This window comes from Leptosomus discolor, chromosome 1, assembly GCF_034619465.1.
Source record: "Leptosomus discolor isolate bLepDis1 chromosome 1, bLepDis1.hap2, whole genome shotgun sequence".
In the NCBI taxonomy this organism is placed as follows: domain Eukaryota; kingdom Metazoa; phylum Chordata; class Aves; order Leptosomiformes; family Leptosomidae; genus Leptosomus; species Leptosomus discolor.
The window spans coordinates 4,188,871-4,203,752 of record NC_141391.1 but is presented as its reverse complement, the minus strand read 5'-3'; the positions used below and the strand labels follow the sequence as shown (position 1 = coordinate 4,203,752).

Genomic DNA, 14,882 nt, shown 5'->3' with positions numbered 1-14,882 from the left:
CGTTCCCCGGGGGCAGCGTGACGCAACGCCCTGCAATCGGAGCAGGCAGAAGTTGTCTGTGGAACAGCGGGGTCGGGGCCAGCTGGCTGAGAGGGACCTGGGGGATTGCAAGTGGCCCAGAAGTCATCAGCGTGTCCTTCCAGCTGCCCCACGTCACAGACCTTTTCTGGTAACATCTTGCATCTCTTATCAGTCACGTCCAGCAACAGTGGTGAGCGCTTCCCCGAATGTCCCACTGCGATACTTCCCTGAGGCACCACCAGCCTCTCCAGCTGCCCAGAGTGCAGCCTGAGCTAAAAACCATTGATGGAGGTGACCGCAGGCCTTCCTCGCTGTGACCACCATCCTCTGCAGGTGATGTAAGTCCCGTCCCTGAGCTCCAGGCAGGTAGGCCACCAGAGGGACATCACCTCCTTCATGGTCCTCACCTCACCAGGAAACAGTGTCACAAAATCACACAGAATCACAGAATCAGAGAATCACAGAATGTCAGGGGTTGGAAGGGACCTTGAAAGATCGTCTAGTCCAACCCCCCTGCCAGAGCAGGACCACCTAGAGTAGGTCACACTGGAGCACATCCAGGAGGGTTTTGAATGTCTCCAGAGAATCACAATCTCCCTGGGCAGCCTGTTCTAGTTGGAGACCCCATGTCCATCTTCCAGCTCCACTTCTCCCCTAGCCTGTGCCATCATGCCCCAACTTGAGGTGGCATTGCCATGGCCACCGTCCGGCTTAGGTCTCTCCCAGCATCCTCCTCATGCTCTGTTTTCTCTGGATAAGGCAGAAGGCTGCAATGCTGACAGGGATGAGGAGCAACATGGGGGGCAGACCTGCTCTAAAGTCCTCAGACTGGCTTTGGGTACTTGTGTTTGCCCATGTTTTGGGGGACTTGGACCTTGGCAGCTGCTTTTGTAGAAAAGCCAGACTGTTGGGCAGTGGTGCGGTGTGATCCTTAGGTCACTGCAGTCACAGGCCTCCCCCCAACCCACCGTCCTTGTGGGGAGCATGACCTCAGATGTGGTTCTGGAAGGGGGAAAACCTCACCACACACATGTCCCCAAGTGTCCCCATGTCATCCCTGGCACCTCCTGCCGTCAAATTCCCCCCCATGTCTCTGCTTCCCCCCACCCCCCGCCGCCAAATCCCCCAGGACTGTCTTTGTCCTTGCTCAGACCTGTCTACCAGAGTTTCAGGTCTGGGAGATCTCCAGATCCGGCCCCGAGCTGCTGTCCCCTCCCAGAGGGGTCCCAGCCATCCTTCCTGGAGCTGCAGAGTTGCCAGAGCCCCTCTCCCGAGCCCCCACCCTGCCACTGGCCACTCGGCCACAGGCAGCTGGGGTCCATGACCACCCTGTGGGAAGGATGAGTTGAAGCCAACGTGGTCTTCACAGCTGGGACACAACTCCTGAAGAGGCAAGAGGAGGTGGGAACCTCCAACGTAACCCCAGCCTGGACATGGGCCTGGGAAACTGGGGGTGGTGGCTTTCCAGAAGGGCTGAGACCTGCAGTTCCGCTGCCCCTCAGGGGTGGGCCCCAGGCTCAGCCCCACTTAGGGCAGCTCTGGGGCAGAAACTCTGATGGGCAGAAGAAAGGCACAGGGAGCTCTGGGGCACAGGGCAGCACCAGCAGTGCAGGGACACCTCCAGGGAGACACTTGAAGCGGACCCTGAACCTGGTAACTCTGTCCTACGTGGGCTGATGCCTCCCTCTCTCCCTTCTGGGTGCACAGCAGCAGGTCTCAGGAAAAAATTCTTCATGATGGGTGTGGTGAGACAGTGGCACAGGCTGCCCAGAGCAGCTGTGGCTGCCCCCTCCCTGGCAGTGCTCAAGGCCAGGTTGGATGGGGCTTGGAGCAACCTGGTTTAGTGGTAGGTGTCCCTGCCCATGGCAGGGGGGTTGGAACGACATGGTCTCTAAAGGTCCTTTCCACCACAAACCATGCTGTGGTTCTGTGATTCTTTGTCCCTTCAAACTCCCCATCATGGCAGGAGAAACCCCTCTGAGCAGAGCCAGCGTTCCCCTGCCCCACGCTGGGGCACTCCCCAAGGGCTCCAGGGAGGGGAAAGCACCACACAGGCCATGGCTTCACAGGGCTTGTTTTATTAGCAAAGACTGGGGAAAATGCCCCTCGGAGTCCAGGTACCAGCTGGAAAAGGGCTCAGCAGTCGCAGGGGACTGTCGGAGATCAGGGCCACCACACAGCGCCGCTGCCTTCATGCCGCTCTTTGAAAATAAAGAGGAGGGCACAGGGTGAGCGGCTCTTCCGATGCACCTCCCAGCCCAACCAGATGCTTCTTCCTATGAGGATAAGGCGCCATCTGGTTCTCTGGTGGTCGCAACCGTCGCCGGCGTGCGGTGCCAGCCCCGGGAGATCAGCTGCCACGGTGCGGGGAGGGCGAGCGGGGCTGGGGAAGAGTCCGTGATGGTCAGCGATGGGGACGTCCGCTCCTTCGTGCCACCAACACCCATCCTGCAACGGCAGCTGTCCTTAACCCCAAAGGCCATCCCAGGGAGACACCTGGTCCTCCCGACCTGGGTTCATAGACCCTGAACCCCCGGGATCTCTGCATGGAGGGATGGGATGTGTCCCCTCCTTTGGCACAGAGATGGAAATCTGCCGGCATTTGAGGGGACAGTCCCCACTTCAAGGCACTTCCCAGCAGCTCCCCAGCCCTCCAGCAAGGGGAACCTCCCTGGGGACATCGCCACTCCTTGCCCCAGTGCCCCTGGGCTCTGCGTCCCCCCAGCTCTTACCTGGCGGCCGCGGCAGGGTCACCAGCTGGGCTGCCCCTCGCTGGGGCTGATCTGCTCCAGGATCTGGCTGTACCTGCGCGTGAGGGCGTTGGTGTCCCTGGTGAGGTGGGTCAGGACCTGCTGCAAGCCGGCCAGGTGGTGCGACAGGCGCTCCTCCAGCTGGGCATCCGTGGTGGTGGTGTCGTCCGAGGACGCGTCGGTGTCGGCAGCAGCAGCACTGGTCGGGCTCTGGTCAGTGACGGCGGCCAGGCCTTTCTCCACCACGGGCTTGATGGCCTTGAGGAGCTGGTAGCGCTCGTAGAGGTCCGTGTGGCCACCCGCGGCCGCGGCCGCCCCCTCCTGCTGCGGGAAGACCCCTCGCAGCAGGCTGGGGAACATCACCTCCTGCTCCATCTTCTGGGTGGCTGAGAAGTACTGCTCCATGGCCCCGCTCCCACGGCTCCGGCAGCTGCTCTGGGCTCTTCTCGCGGTGCCGCCTGTTCCCCGTCCCCACCGAGGCCTTTTTATGTGGTGCCGCGGCCCGTCCCTCCTCTGCTGTCCTCTGCTGTCCTCTCCCGCCAGCCCCAGGCCGGGCTGGACGGCCGTGGGGCCAGGCTTGGCTCCGGCCCAGCTGGGGCTCGGCCGCGGCCCTGGCTCTGGGCGATCTGTCCCGGCCCAGCCTCCCTGTGGCCTTCGCCCGAGCTGGCCGGGGGTCCCGCTGCGTCCCCTCGCCGGAGCAGGGTGGTGAGGAGGGGAGGTGCCCGGGGCCTCTCCTGACCCTTCCATCCCAGCCCTCCGACATCACCACTTCTGGGGCACCGGGAGAGTGGGGCCACCCCTTGCCCCCCGCTGCAGGCAGCAGTGCTGCCGCGGGGCCGTCACCTGTCCCCGCTCCTTGCTGCCACGCGCTCGGAGCGTGAACCCTCCGGGGACATTGAGCAACCCCCTGCTGCAGGCGTCTGGACAATCCCCCTGCGGATGCGCTGCCACGTGGGGTCCCGCAGGGACAGGGACCTGATGCCATGATGTGAAACTCCCATGGCAGTGGCACGGAGCCTTTGCTGCCCGCGGGGGGCTGTGGACTGGGCCACCCCCCTCCTCCCCCCCCGTCCTGGGGCAGAGGCCACGGCTGGGGCAACGGCCGGCACTGCCTGTCCCCTTGTGGCCCTGCGGCGTGTGGCAATCAGGGAAAATTGTTCTATTTGGGGAAAGGCCTTCGGGTCCCTCGTCCCTTTTATAACCCACAGCAGTGGCAGCTGTCTCACCATCCCCACGCGTCCCAGCCACGTGCCCATGCTGCTGCCCACCCTCTCCCCCCCAGGCCCCTCTTTTCCCTTCCCGGGTGCCCCCGGCATCTCTGGTGTGTGGTGCTGCTGGCCCCACGCATCTGCCAGCCCAGAGCTTGGCCATGTTGTGTGTGTGGGCCACTGAGGAGCTGCTGGGGGGTGCAGGGGCACAGCAGAACTCCGGGGGGAGAGGGACACAGGGGACACTGTGCCCCCCTGCTCCCTTGTTTCAGCTCTGGCATCATCCTCCCGAGCTGACGCAGCACTTGGGGCAGCCGTTCAGGGGGTTGTGGGGGCTCTGCAGCCACAGGTTCCTCCCCAGGTCCCCTTCGGCCATGAATCATCCCGAAATTCTCCCTGTGCCTCTGGGGACCTGTCCCAGGTTACAGTGTAAAATGTGCCAAAAGGGGGGAAAAAAAAAAAAGTATTCTATTACCATCTTCAGGAGCTGTTGAGACCAGGTGGGGCGGTGCTCCCTGCCTCCCCCCTCTGGACTATCTCCTGTTCATGGGCACAACAATGCCTTATCGCCTGACCCATCGAGAACTCGCTCCTGGGCTATCTCCTGTTCATGGCCCATCAAGGAACTGCCTCACGACTCCCCATCCCATGGTGAGATGCTCCGCCCGGGGGGAAGGAGCCAAGCAGTCCATGCTAAATAAAAATTGAGATCTCCAACACCCTAGCAGCCTTCTTCCCCTGGATTCCCAGAGGAGCTTTTCCCCCCACTGGAGTTCCAGAGGACAAGAGCTACCTACCTACCACTGGACCTTCGGAGGAAGACCAGACTCTTTTACCTCATCGCTGCTTCCACAGAACTACACCCATCGCTTCAGGAGGACTGCAGCCAGCATCTTATCGGACTGCTACTGCCACCCTAACAGGGTGTCAGGTTGTAGTTCTGACTCTGTCAGTGTAAACCAGTGGGTTGTTTTTTTTTCCCTGCCTTTTGTTATATATATATATATATATTAGTAAGGAACTGTCATTCCTATTCCCCCTATCTTTGCCTGAAGGCCCGTTGATTTCAAAATTATAATAATTTGGAGGGAAGGGGGTTGCACTTTCCATTTCAAGGGAGGCTCCTGCCTTCCTCCACAGACACCTGTCTTTCAAACCAAGACAGGACCCCATCAGCCAAAACCAGGCCCCCTGCATCCTGCTGGGAAAGGTTGTAGGGAAGCTGGCACTGCCAGCAGCGATGGCAGGAACAGGGGAGAGGGGACAGGGCTGGAGCCCAGCACAGCCACAGCAGGGCTGCAGCAGGGCTGGGCTGAGCTGAAACGCAGCACCCAGCCACGGGTGGGGGGCCCAGGGAGGCTGCTCGGGGCCATCAGGAACCCCGGGAGGTGCAAACAGATCCTCAGGTCTCTGCAGCCACAGACCCACCGTTTGGGAAGCCTCCCCCTGACCCACCATCCTCCTGGGGAGCCCATCCCCAGACATGGCTTGAAGGGGCGAAAATGCCACCACACGTGTTCCCCCAAGTGTCCTGGTATCGTCCCTAGCACCTCCTGCTGTTGAATTCCCCCATGGCACCACTGAGAGTCAGGAGGACCGAGGTGCCACAGCCTTGGGCACTGAGCATAGCCCTGCCCTGGGCTGTTCCTGGCCCAGCTACCCCGGGGAGAGGTGGAGATGCTGGGTCAGAGCTGTCCCTGTGGGCTGAGGACATGTCTGCGGAGGGACTTCATGTCCTGGGGAGTCGTGGCACCATAGCCCTTCGCAGGGGCTTGCTGGAGTGACTCCTGCCCTCATGTCCCCACAGGGAAGGACATCTCCCAGGAGTTTGATGGCTGTCACTAGTGGCTGCAGACCAACGTGTCCTCCCTGAACCCCATGGTGAAGCTCCAGCCTCAGGGTGAATGCAGCCCACTGTTTCCAAACTGGGGGGGACTATAGGACACCCATGCACCTCCATGGTGGCCCAAACACCCCTAGAGCATGAGGCTGGAAGTACCTGCGCAGCTCGGTGTAGTGCTGGGCCACACAGCAGAACACCCAGGAACACTGGGGACACCTGACAAGGGACAAGAGGGGAGGAGGGGACAGGTCAGGGGATGGAGGGAGAGCTGCCACTGCTGTGGGTTGCAAAATGGACGAGGGACCTGAAGGCCTTTCCACAAATAGAACAATTTTCCCTGATTGCCACACGCCGCAGGGCCACAAGGGGACAGGCAGTGCCGGCCGTTGCCCCAGCCGTGGCCTCTGCCCCAGGACGGGGGGGAGGAGGGGGGTGGCCCAGTCCACAGCCCCCCGCGGGCAGCAAAGGCTCCGTGCCACTGCCATGGGAGTTTCACATCATGGCATCAGGTCCCTGTCCCTGCAGGACCCCACGTGGCAGCGCATCCGCGGGGGGATTGTCCAGACGCCTGCAGCAGGGGGTTGCTCAATGTCCCCGGAGGGTTCACGCTCCGAGCGCGTGGCAGCAAGGAGCGGGGACAGGTGACGGCCCCGCGGCAGCACTGCTGCCTGCAGCGGGGGGCAAGGGGTGGCCCCACTCTCCCGGTGCCCCAGAAGTGGTGATGTCGGAGGGCTGGGATGGAAGGGTCAGGAGAGGCCCCGGGCACCTCCCCTCCTCACCACCCTGCTCCGGCAAGGGGACACAGCGGGACCCCCGGCCAGCTCGGGCGAAGGCCACGGGGAGGCTGGGCCGGGACAGATCACCCAGAGCCAGGGCCGCGGCCGAGCCCCAGCTGGGCCGGAGCCAAGCCTGGCCCCACGGCCGTCCAGCCCGGCCCGGGGCTGGCGGGAGAGGACAGCAGAGGACAGCAGAGGAGGGACGGGCCGCGGCACCACATAAAAAGGCCTCGGTGGGGACGGGGAGCAGGCGGCACCGCGAGAAGAGCCCAGAGCAGCTGCCGGAGCCGTGGGAGCGGGGCCATGGAGCAGTACTTCTCAGCCACCCAGAAGATGGAGCAGGAGGTGATGTTCCCCAGCCTGCTGCGAGGGGTCTTCCCGCAGCAGGAGGGGGTGGGCGCGGCCGCGGGCGGCCACACGGACCTCTACGAGCGCTACCAGCTCCTCAAGGCCATCAAGCCCGTGGTGGAGAAAGGCCTGGCCGCCGTCACTGACCAGAGCCCGACCAGTGCTGCTGCTGCCGACACCGACGCGTCCTCGGACGACACCACCACCACGGATGCCCAGCTGGAGGAGCGCCTGTCGCACCACCTGGCCGGCTTGCAGCAGGTCCTGACCCACCTCACCAGGGACACCAACGCCCTCACGCGCAGGTACAGCCAGATCCTGGAGCAGATCAGCCCCAGCGAGGGGCAGCCCAGCTGGTGACCCTGCCGCGGCCGCCAGGTAAGAGCTGGGGGGATGCAGAGCCCAGGGGCACTGGGGCAAGGGGTGGCGATGTCCCCAGGGAGGTTCCCCTTGCTGGAGGGCTGGGGAGCTGCTGGGAAGTGCCTTGAAGTGGGGACTGTCCCCTCAAATGCCGGCAGAATTCCATCTCTGTGCCAAAGGAGGGGACACATCCCATCCCTCCATGCAGAGATCCCGGGGGTTCAGGGTCTATGAACCCAGGGCGGGAGGACCAGGTGTCTCCCTGGGATGGCCTTTGGGGTTAAGGACAGCTGCCGTTGCAGGATGGGTGTTGGTGGCATGAAGGAGCGGACGTCCCCATCGCTGACCATCACGGACTCTTCCCCAGCCCCGCTCGCCCTCCCCGCACCGCGGCAGGTGATCTCCTGGGGCTGGCACCGCACGCCGGCAACGGTTGCAACCACCAGAGAACCAGATGGCGCCTTATCCTCATAGGAAAAAGCATCTGGTTGGGCTGGGAGGTGCATCGGAAGAGCCGCTCACCCTGTGCCCTCCTCTTTATTTTCAAAGAGCGGCATGAAGGCAGCGGCACTGTGTGGTGGCCCTGATCTCCGACAGTCCCCTGCGACTGCCGAGCCCTTTTCCAGCTGGTACCTGGACTCCGAGGGGCATTTTCCCCAGTCTTTGCTAATAAAACAAGCCCTGTGAAGCCATGGCCTGTGTGGTGCTTTCCCCTCGCTGGAGCCCTTGGGAAGTGCCCCAGCGTGGGGCAGGGGAACGCTGGCTCTGCTCGGAGGGGTTTCTCCTGCCATGATGGGGAGTTTGAAGGGACAAAGAATCACAGAACCACAGCATGGTTTGTGGTGGAAAGGACCTTTAGAGACCATGTCGTTCCAACCCCCCTGCCATGGGCAGGGACACCTCCCACCAGACCAGGTTGCTCCCAGCCCCATCCAACCTGGCCTTGAGCACTGCCAGGGAGGGGGCAGCCACAGCTGCTCTGGGCAGCCTGTGCCACTGTCTCACCACACCCATCATGAAGAATTTTTTCCTGAGACCTGCTGCTGTGCACCCAGAAGGGAGAGAGGGAGGCATCAGCCCACGTAGGACAGAGTTACCAGGTTCAGGGTCCGCTTCAGATGTCTCCCTGGAGGTGTCCCTGCACTGCTGGTGCTGCCCTGTGCCCCAGAGCTCCCTGTGCCTTTCTTCTGCCCATCAGAGTTTCTGCCCCAGAGCTGCCCAAAGTGGGGCTGAGCCTGGGGCCCATCCCTGAGGGGCAGCGGAACTGCAGGTCTCAGCCCTTCTGGAAAGCCACCGCCCCCAGGTCCCCAGGCCCATGTCCAGGCTGGGGTTACGTTGGAGGTTCCCACCTCCTCTTGCCTCTTCAGGAGTTGTGTCCCAGCTGTGAAGACCACGTTGGCTTCAACTCATCCTTCCCACAGTGGGGTCATGGACCCCAGCTGCCTGTGGCCGAGTGGCCAGTGGCAGGGTGGGGGCTCGGGAGAGGGGCTCTGGCAACTCTGCAGCTCCAGGAAGGATGGCTGGGACCCCTCTGGGAGGGGACAGTAGCTCAGGGCCGGATCTGGAACCCTCCCAGACCTGAAACTCTGGTAGACAGGTCTGAGCAAGGACAAAGACAGTCCTGGGGGATTTAGCGGCGGGGGGTGGGGGGAAGCAGAGACATGGGGGGGAATTTGACGGCAGGAGGTGCCAGGGATGACATGGGGACACTTGGGGACATGTGTGTGGTGAGGTTTTCCTCCTTCCAGAACCACATCTGAGGTCATGCTCCCCACAAGGACGGTGGGTTGGGGGGAGGCCTGTGACTGCAGTGACCTAAGGATCACACCGCACCACTGCCCAACAGTCTGGCTTTTCTACAAAAGCAGCTGCCAAGGACCAAGTTCCCCAAAACATGGGCAAACACAAGTACCCAAAGCCAGTCTGAGGACTTTAGAGCAGGTCTGCCCCCCATGTTGCTCCTCATCCCTGTCAGCGTTGCAGCCTTCTGCCTTATCCAGAGAAAACAGAGCATGAGGGGGATGCTGGGAGACACCTAAGCCGGACGGTGGCCATGGCAATGCCACCTCAAGTTGGGGCATGATGGCACAGGCTAGGGGAGAAGTGGAGCTGGAAGATGGACATGGGGTCTCCAACTGGAACAGGCTGCCCAGGGAGATTGTGATTCTCTGGAGACATTCAAAACCCTCCTGGATGTGCTCCAGTGTGACCTACTCTAGGTGGTCCTGCTCTGGCAGGGGGGTTGGACTAGACGATCTTTCAAGGTCCCTTCCAACCCCTGCCATTCTGTGATTCTCTGATTCTGTGATTCTGTGTGATTTTGTGACACTGTTTCCTGGTGAGGTGAGGACCATGAAGGAGGTGATGTCCCTCTGGTGGCCTACCTGCCTGGAGCTCAGGCACGGGACTTACATCACCTGCAGAGGATGGTGGTCACAGCGAGGAAGGCCTGCGGTCACCTCCATCAATGGTTTTTAGCTCAGGCTGCACTCTGGGCAGCTGGAGAGGCTGGTGGTGCCTCAGGGAAGTATCGCAGTGGGACATTCAGGGAAGCACTCACCACCGCTGCTGGACGTGACTGATAAGAGATGCAAGATGTTACCAGAAAAGGTCTGTGACGTGGGGCGGCTGGAAGGACACGCTGATGACTTCTGGGCCACTTTCAATCCCCCAGGTCCCTCTCAGCCAGCCGGCCCCGACCCCGCTGTTCCACAGACAACTTCTGCCTGCTCCGATTGCAGGGCGTTGCGTCACGCTGCCCCCGGGGAACGCGTCAAGCCCCGACGGTGCCCTGCTGCTGGTCACCGCTTTCGGGCATGGGTGATAAGAGAAGCACGATGGCCACAGAAAAGGTCTTTGTCCTCGAGAAACCCAGCGCCAGGCCCTGGCAGGACGAGGGCAGGCGAGGAGCTCAGGCCCTCTCAGGCGTGGCAGGGGGTGCTGGCTCCGCGCTGCCCTGGAAAGGCTCCCGCCGCACCGGCACTGGTGCCGCCACCGCGGGGAAAGAACCTTTTCCCTTCGCACCATTGAAGCCAGTCAGGATTGTAGCAGTTTATTGAGCTCTGTTTAACGGCCCCGAGTCAGGCAGCAAGCGGTGACCTGGGCACACAGGCTCAGGTCAGGAAGACAAGAGGGAAAGCACAGTTTCGAGCCATTTTTGACACTTCGAACACCCTTCTCTACCTAGTCCCAAGAAGTCCCAACCACACAACGCCACCACCCCCAAGGATGGCTGGGCTGCCAGCACCCCTGGCCCTCCCAGAGGGCAGGTTCCCTGCCCCACACCCCTGCCTTTGGATTCGGGGCGCTCTGGCCGCAGCCGTACCCCCTGCTGCTGCCTGTTGCCCGCTCGTGCAGGTGCCGGGGGAAAGCACCCCACAGATTCACACCCACCCACCCCAGCTCTGGCTCCCTGGTTGGCCAAGCTGGCCATGAGCCATCAAGGTGTGCTCAGGGCAAAGATGGCCACCAGCCTCCCGGGAGGAGGTGGAGGGAGGGGATCCTTCCCCTCTGCTCAGCCCCGGTGGGACACATCCAGGTGCTGGGTCCAGTCTGGGCTCCCCAGTGGGAGAGAGACCTGGACGTACTGGAGAAAGTCCAGTCAAGGTCCATGAAGGTGATGAAGGAGCTGGAGCATCTTCCACATGAGGAGAGGGTGTTTGGGCTGGAACTGTTCTGCCTGGAGAAGAGGAGGCTCACGGGGATCCTCTCCATGTGTAGAAAGACATGATGGGGGGTGTGGAGAAGGAGGAGCCAGCCTCTTCCCAGTGGTGCCCAGTGACAGCACAAGAGCTGATGGGCACAGACTGAAATGCAGGAACCCCCCTCTGAACAAAAGAAAACACAGATTTATTTTTTTCTTAAAGTTGAGAGTGGTCAAACACTGGCCCAGGCTGCTCACAGAGATGATTAAGCAGGGGATGGACTAGACCATCTGCAGAGGTGACTTCCAGCCTCTCCAACGCTGACTCGGGCTCTCTCCCTGCCTGGTGCCCCTGTGCCATCAGCCCAGGAGCTGGCTGCAGGCTGTTCACAGCTTCCCACTGGGAGGATGCTCTGCCAGGCCTGGGGGCAGGTTGGGATGCTGGCGGGGCTGCTTTTGGCAGTGTCCAGCGGGCTTTGACTCCTGCCATTGCCCCTCCAATGTCCCTCCCTCACGCTGGGAGCTTTCGAGCTTCCTTTCAGGCTGACATCTTCTTGATTTTAAAAGTCCCTTTTATAATTCCCTGGTCACAGTTCAATCCAGCTGATGGTCATCTTCCTCCTTAACATAACCAGTTTGTGGCAACCCCCCTTCAAGGAAGTATCTTCTGTTCATTACCACCACCTTCTTTCAGCAGGGTGTGTTATCAAGGCCATTAGCCAAGGGTGAGCTGTGTGAGACCCCCAGACCAGCCCTGAAGAAGCAGGGAGGCCAGGCAGGCCTTATGGGGGACTCTTCCTCTCCAGAAAAGCCCATCACTTGTTCTTCTTCCCCTACTCTGTGAAACTGCCCAAATCAAAGCAGCTTTCCCATGGTGCTGCCTGCAGCTTGCCTGCACCTGGGGGCAGGTGCTAAACCGCTCTCCCGGGACTCCAGGAGTGCTGGGGATGGTGGTGGGTGGGATGGGACCGGTCAGGAGAGGCCCCGGGCACCTCCCCTCCTCACCACCCTGCTCCGGCGAGGGGACGCAGCGGGACCCCCGGCCAGCTCGGGCGAAGGCCACGGGGAGGCTGGGCCAGGACAGATCGCCCAGAGCCAGGGCCGCGGCCGAGCCCCAGCTGGGCCGGAGCCAAGCCTGGCCCCACGGCCGTCCAGCCCGGCCCGGGGCTGGTGGGAGAGGACAGCAGAGGACAGCAGAGGAGGGACGGGCCGCGGCACCACATAAAAAGACCTCGGTGGGGACGGGGATCAGGCGGCACCGCGAGAAGAGCCCAGAGCAGCTGCCGGAGCCGTGGGAGCGGGGCCATGGAGCAGTACTTCTCAGCCACCCAGAAGATGGAGCAGGAGGTGATGTTCCCCAGCCTGCTGCGAGGGGTCTTCCCGCAGCAGGAGGGGGCGGCCGCGGCCGCGGGCAGCCACACGGACCTCTACGAGCGCTACCAGCTCCTCAAGGCCATCAAGCCCGTGGTGGAGAAAGGCCTGGCCACCGTCACTGACCAAAGCACCAATGCCGATACCACCTTACGTGAGGGTGCAGAAAGCAATCTGGAAGAGCGCCTCTCCCATCACATCAACGGCTTGCAGCAAGTTCTGACAGACCTCACTAAAAACACCAAAGCCCTCACCCGGAGGTACAGCGAGATCCTGGAGCAGATCAACCTTAGTGATGATCAGTCCAGTTCTTGAGCCTGCACCCCCCAGCCTCTGAGGTAAGAGCGTGGGGAGACGCAGTGCCAAGGAGGAGCTGGCTGAGGGGTAACATTCTTTTCATCTTGCCCCATCAGCTGGGCAGCCTTCCACTGTTTGCATCACACTCCCAAATCCCAGGAGTTATGAGTCTGCACTTCATTGCCTAACAGATACACCCTCCCGGATCTCTCTTTCTCAATTGTCCACTGCTGCAATCTGTGTCACTGAACAAAGGTCACTTTGTGGGCTCATTATTGTGCATAAGACTCCCCAGCTTGCAGCACAGGCACTGTCTGGCTGCTGTTGGGCAGACACGAAAGGGTTGGGACTAGATGATCTCTAAAGGTCCCTTCCAACGCAAACCATTCTATGAAAATATCCCAGGGAGAAAAGGGTCATGTGGTGGGAGGACCCTGAGCTCTGGACTCCAGGAACTGCCAGACATTGGTGCTCTGGCTGCTTCTCTTTTCTCCATGATGGAAATTGCAACAGAGTCATTTTTAGGAAGACATTTGGCACTTCCAGGTCGTCCAAATGTCTAAGTTTGACACACCACCTGCAAACATCTCAGATACTTCAATTCTCCCCTAACCTGGGGAAAGGAAACCCATTTTCCATGCTAGTGGGACTTTCATCCCTGAGAACCCTTGGGGAGACATCCCTGTGCCCCACCAAGAGAAGGGGCTCATGGCCAAGCTCCTTGTAGTGAAACAGAGACTGTAGAAAGCTGACAGCAACAACAGGGAGCATTAACAAGGACTTTGTAATATTAACCCTTGTTTTTTGGGGAAACAGGGCCAGGAACGAGGAAGCTCCAGCCAAACAGTGTTGGTTATCCCCACAGGGTGACCTGTTGTCCGCATCCCAGTGGCACTTTTTCTCCTGCGCCAAGTTTCATCGAGGAACGTCCTTCATGAGCAGCGCAGAGCTTGCCTGTCTGCCCTCTGGGCACAGCCTGTACCATCTGACTTGCCCTGCAGCAAATCCTGCCAGCAACCTTGCTGCTTTGTTTCATCCGTGTTCCAGGGGGATTCCTGCGGGGCTGAAATGAGTGTTTCCTGTTACTGCTTTGTAGAAGGCATCTGTAACTTTGAAGCGATGCTTTTTTCTGCCGTGTGCATAAACGCCCCCCAACTGATCTCTTTGATAATGTAAATGAAATGCAAAGCCTTGTGCAAATGTGTCCTGTGTTTACTATCAGCTGTCGCTTCTGTATAGCTACTATCCCCAGCAGGTGAGGATGAGGGGATCTCGGCCACCACCGAGGCCATGCTCCAGGGCAGGGTGGTGAGCCAGGTTTCTCCAGCAGGGAGTGGGAATTGGGTTTGTGTTGGGATGGATGCTCCCCCAGCTGTCTGGCTCTAAGACCTTGCAAAAGGTTGGTGTAAACCCGCCATCATCCCGTGATGGGTGCTGGGATCTGAAGCTGCTCCCCAGCATCCTTCTTTCCCTTCTACAACATCCCCTCCTCTCCTGGATCCCCCGGTTCTCAGCTCCCCAATCTAAACAGCACCTGCACATCCCTTCCCTTGGACCACACTCACCCAGCCCTTCAGACCCAGCACCTTCTCCACCACACACAGCCCTGGGAACAACCTGACAGCCCCAGTAGCAATGGGGGGCAATTCTGCCTCCTCCCTGCTTGGCTGTGGCACCCTCCAGAGCCAGGGGCAGAGGAGGAGGTGGGGATGTTCAGCTGGGGTGAGTCGGAAGGCAGGGCTCCTCTCGCTTTCGATTCCTGCGAGTTGTGGGGAGAACAGGGGCAAAACCCTTGCTGGGTGGGTGGGCAGGGGCTGCAAGTCCTTTGCAGGGGAGGTTGGAGTCCTCAGCATAGGCTGGGTCCCACCTCCAGGTGACTCCTTCCCTACCGGACACACCACCTGGGGAAGTCCTGCTGAGGTGGGCACTGGAGGAAGATGTCCTCTTGCCTCTTCAGGACATTTTAAAACAAATTAAATTGTTGAAATAGCACTGCTTTGGCTGAGCAAACACCGATCCTCCATCAGCTTTGCAGTTTTGCTTAAAGAAACTCGAGATCTCTGAGCATCTGTGGTGAAAGGAGGATTGCAACCACGCCCTGGGCTGCAGGCTCCTGTTGTGTTGCATGTGTTGCTGCACGTGCTCTCTGAATCTGCCGTATCGCAGGAGTGAAGTAACATCCTTCAGACTGAAATCAGAGACTCATCAGCTCTAAAAGTCTCAGTCTAAAATAAGAACATGTTCTGCAGATGGTTCCCCTGTTTC

General features: G+C 60.5%; 3 protein-coding genes across 3 annotated transcripts; 2 read left to right on the top strand and 1 right to left on the bottom strand.

Moving 5' to 3' along the window:
- Positions 1-2,771: 2,771 nt before the first annotated feature.
- LOC147416169 (thyroid hormone-inducible hepatic protein-like) lies at positions 2,772-3,176 on the bottom strand. Its single transcript, XM_086481658.1, has one exon. It carries the CDS (start codon positions 3,174-3,176, stop codon positions 2,772-2,774), a length of 405 nt encoding a protein of 134 aa, XP_086337784.1.
- A 3,725-nt stretch (positions 3,177-6,901) lies between these two features.
- Positions 6,902-7,306, top strand: LOC104353578 (thyroid hormone-inducible hepatic protein-like). Its single transcript, XM_009960193.2, has one exon. The coding sequence runs from the start codon at positions 6,902-6,904 to the stop codon at positions 7,304-7,306; it is 405 nt and encodes a 134-aa protein (XP_009958495.2).
- A 4,948-nt stretch (positions 7,307-12,254) lies between these two features.
- On the top strand, positions 12,255-12,635 carry LOC147416168 (mid1-interacting protein 1-B-like). Its single transcript, XM_086481657.1, has one exon. The coding sequence runs from the start codon at positions 12,255-12,257 to the stop codon at positions 12,633-12,635; it is 381 nt and encodes a 126-aa protein (XP_086337783.1).
- Positions 12,636-14,882: the final 2,247 nt, after the last annotated feature.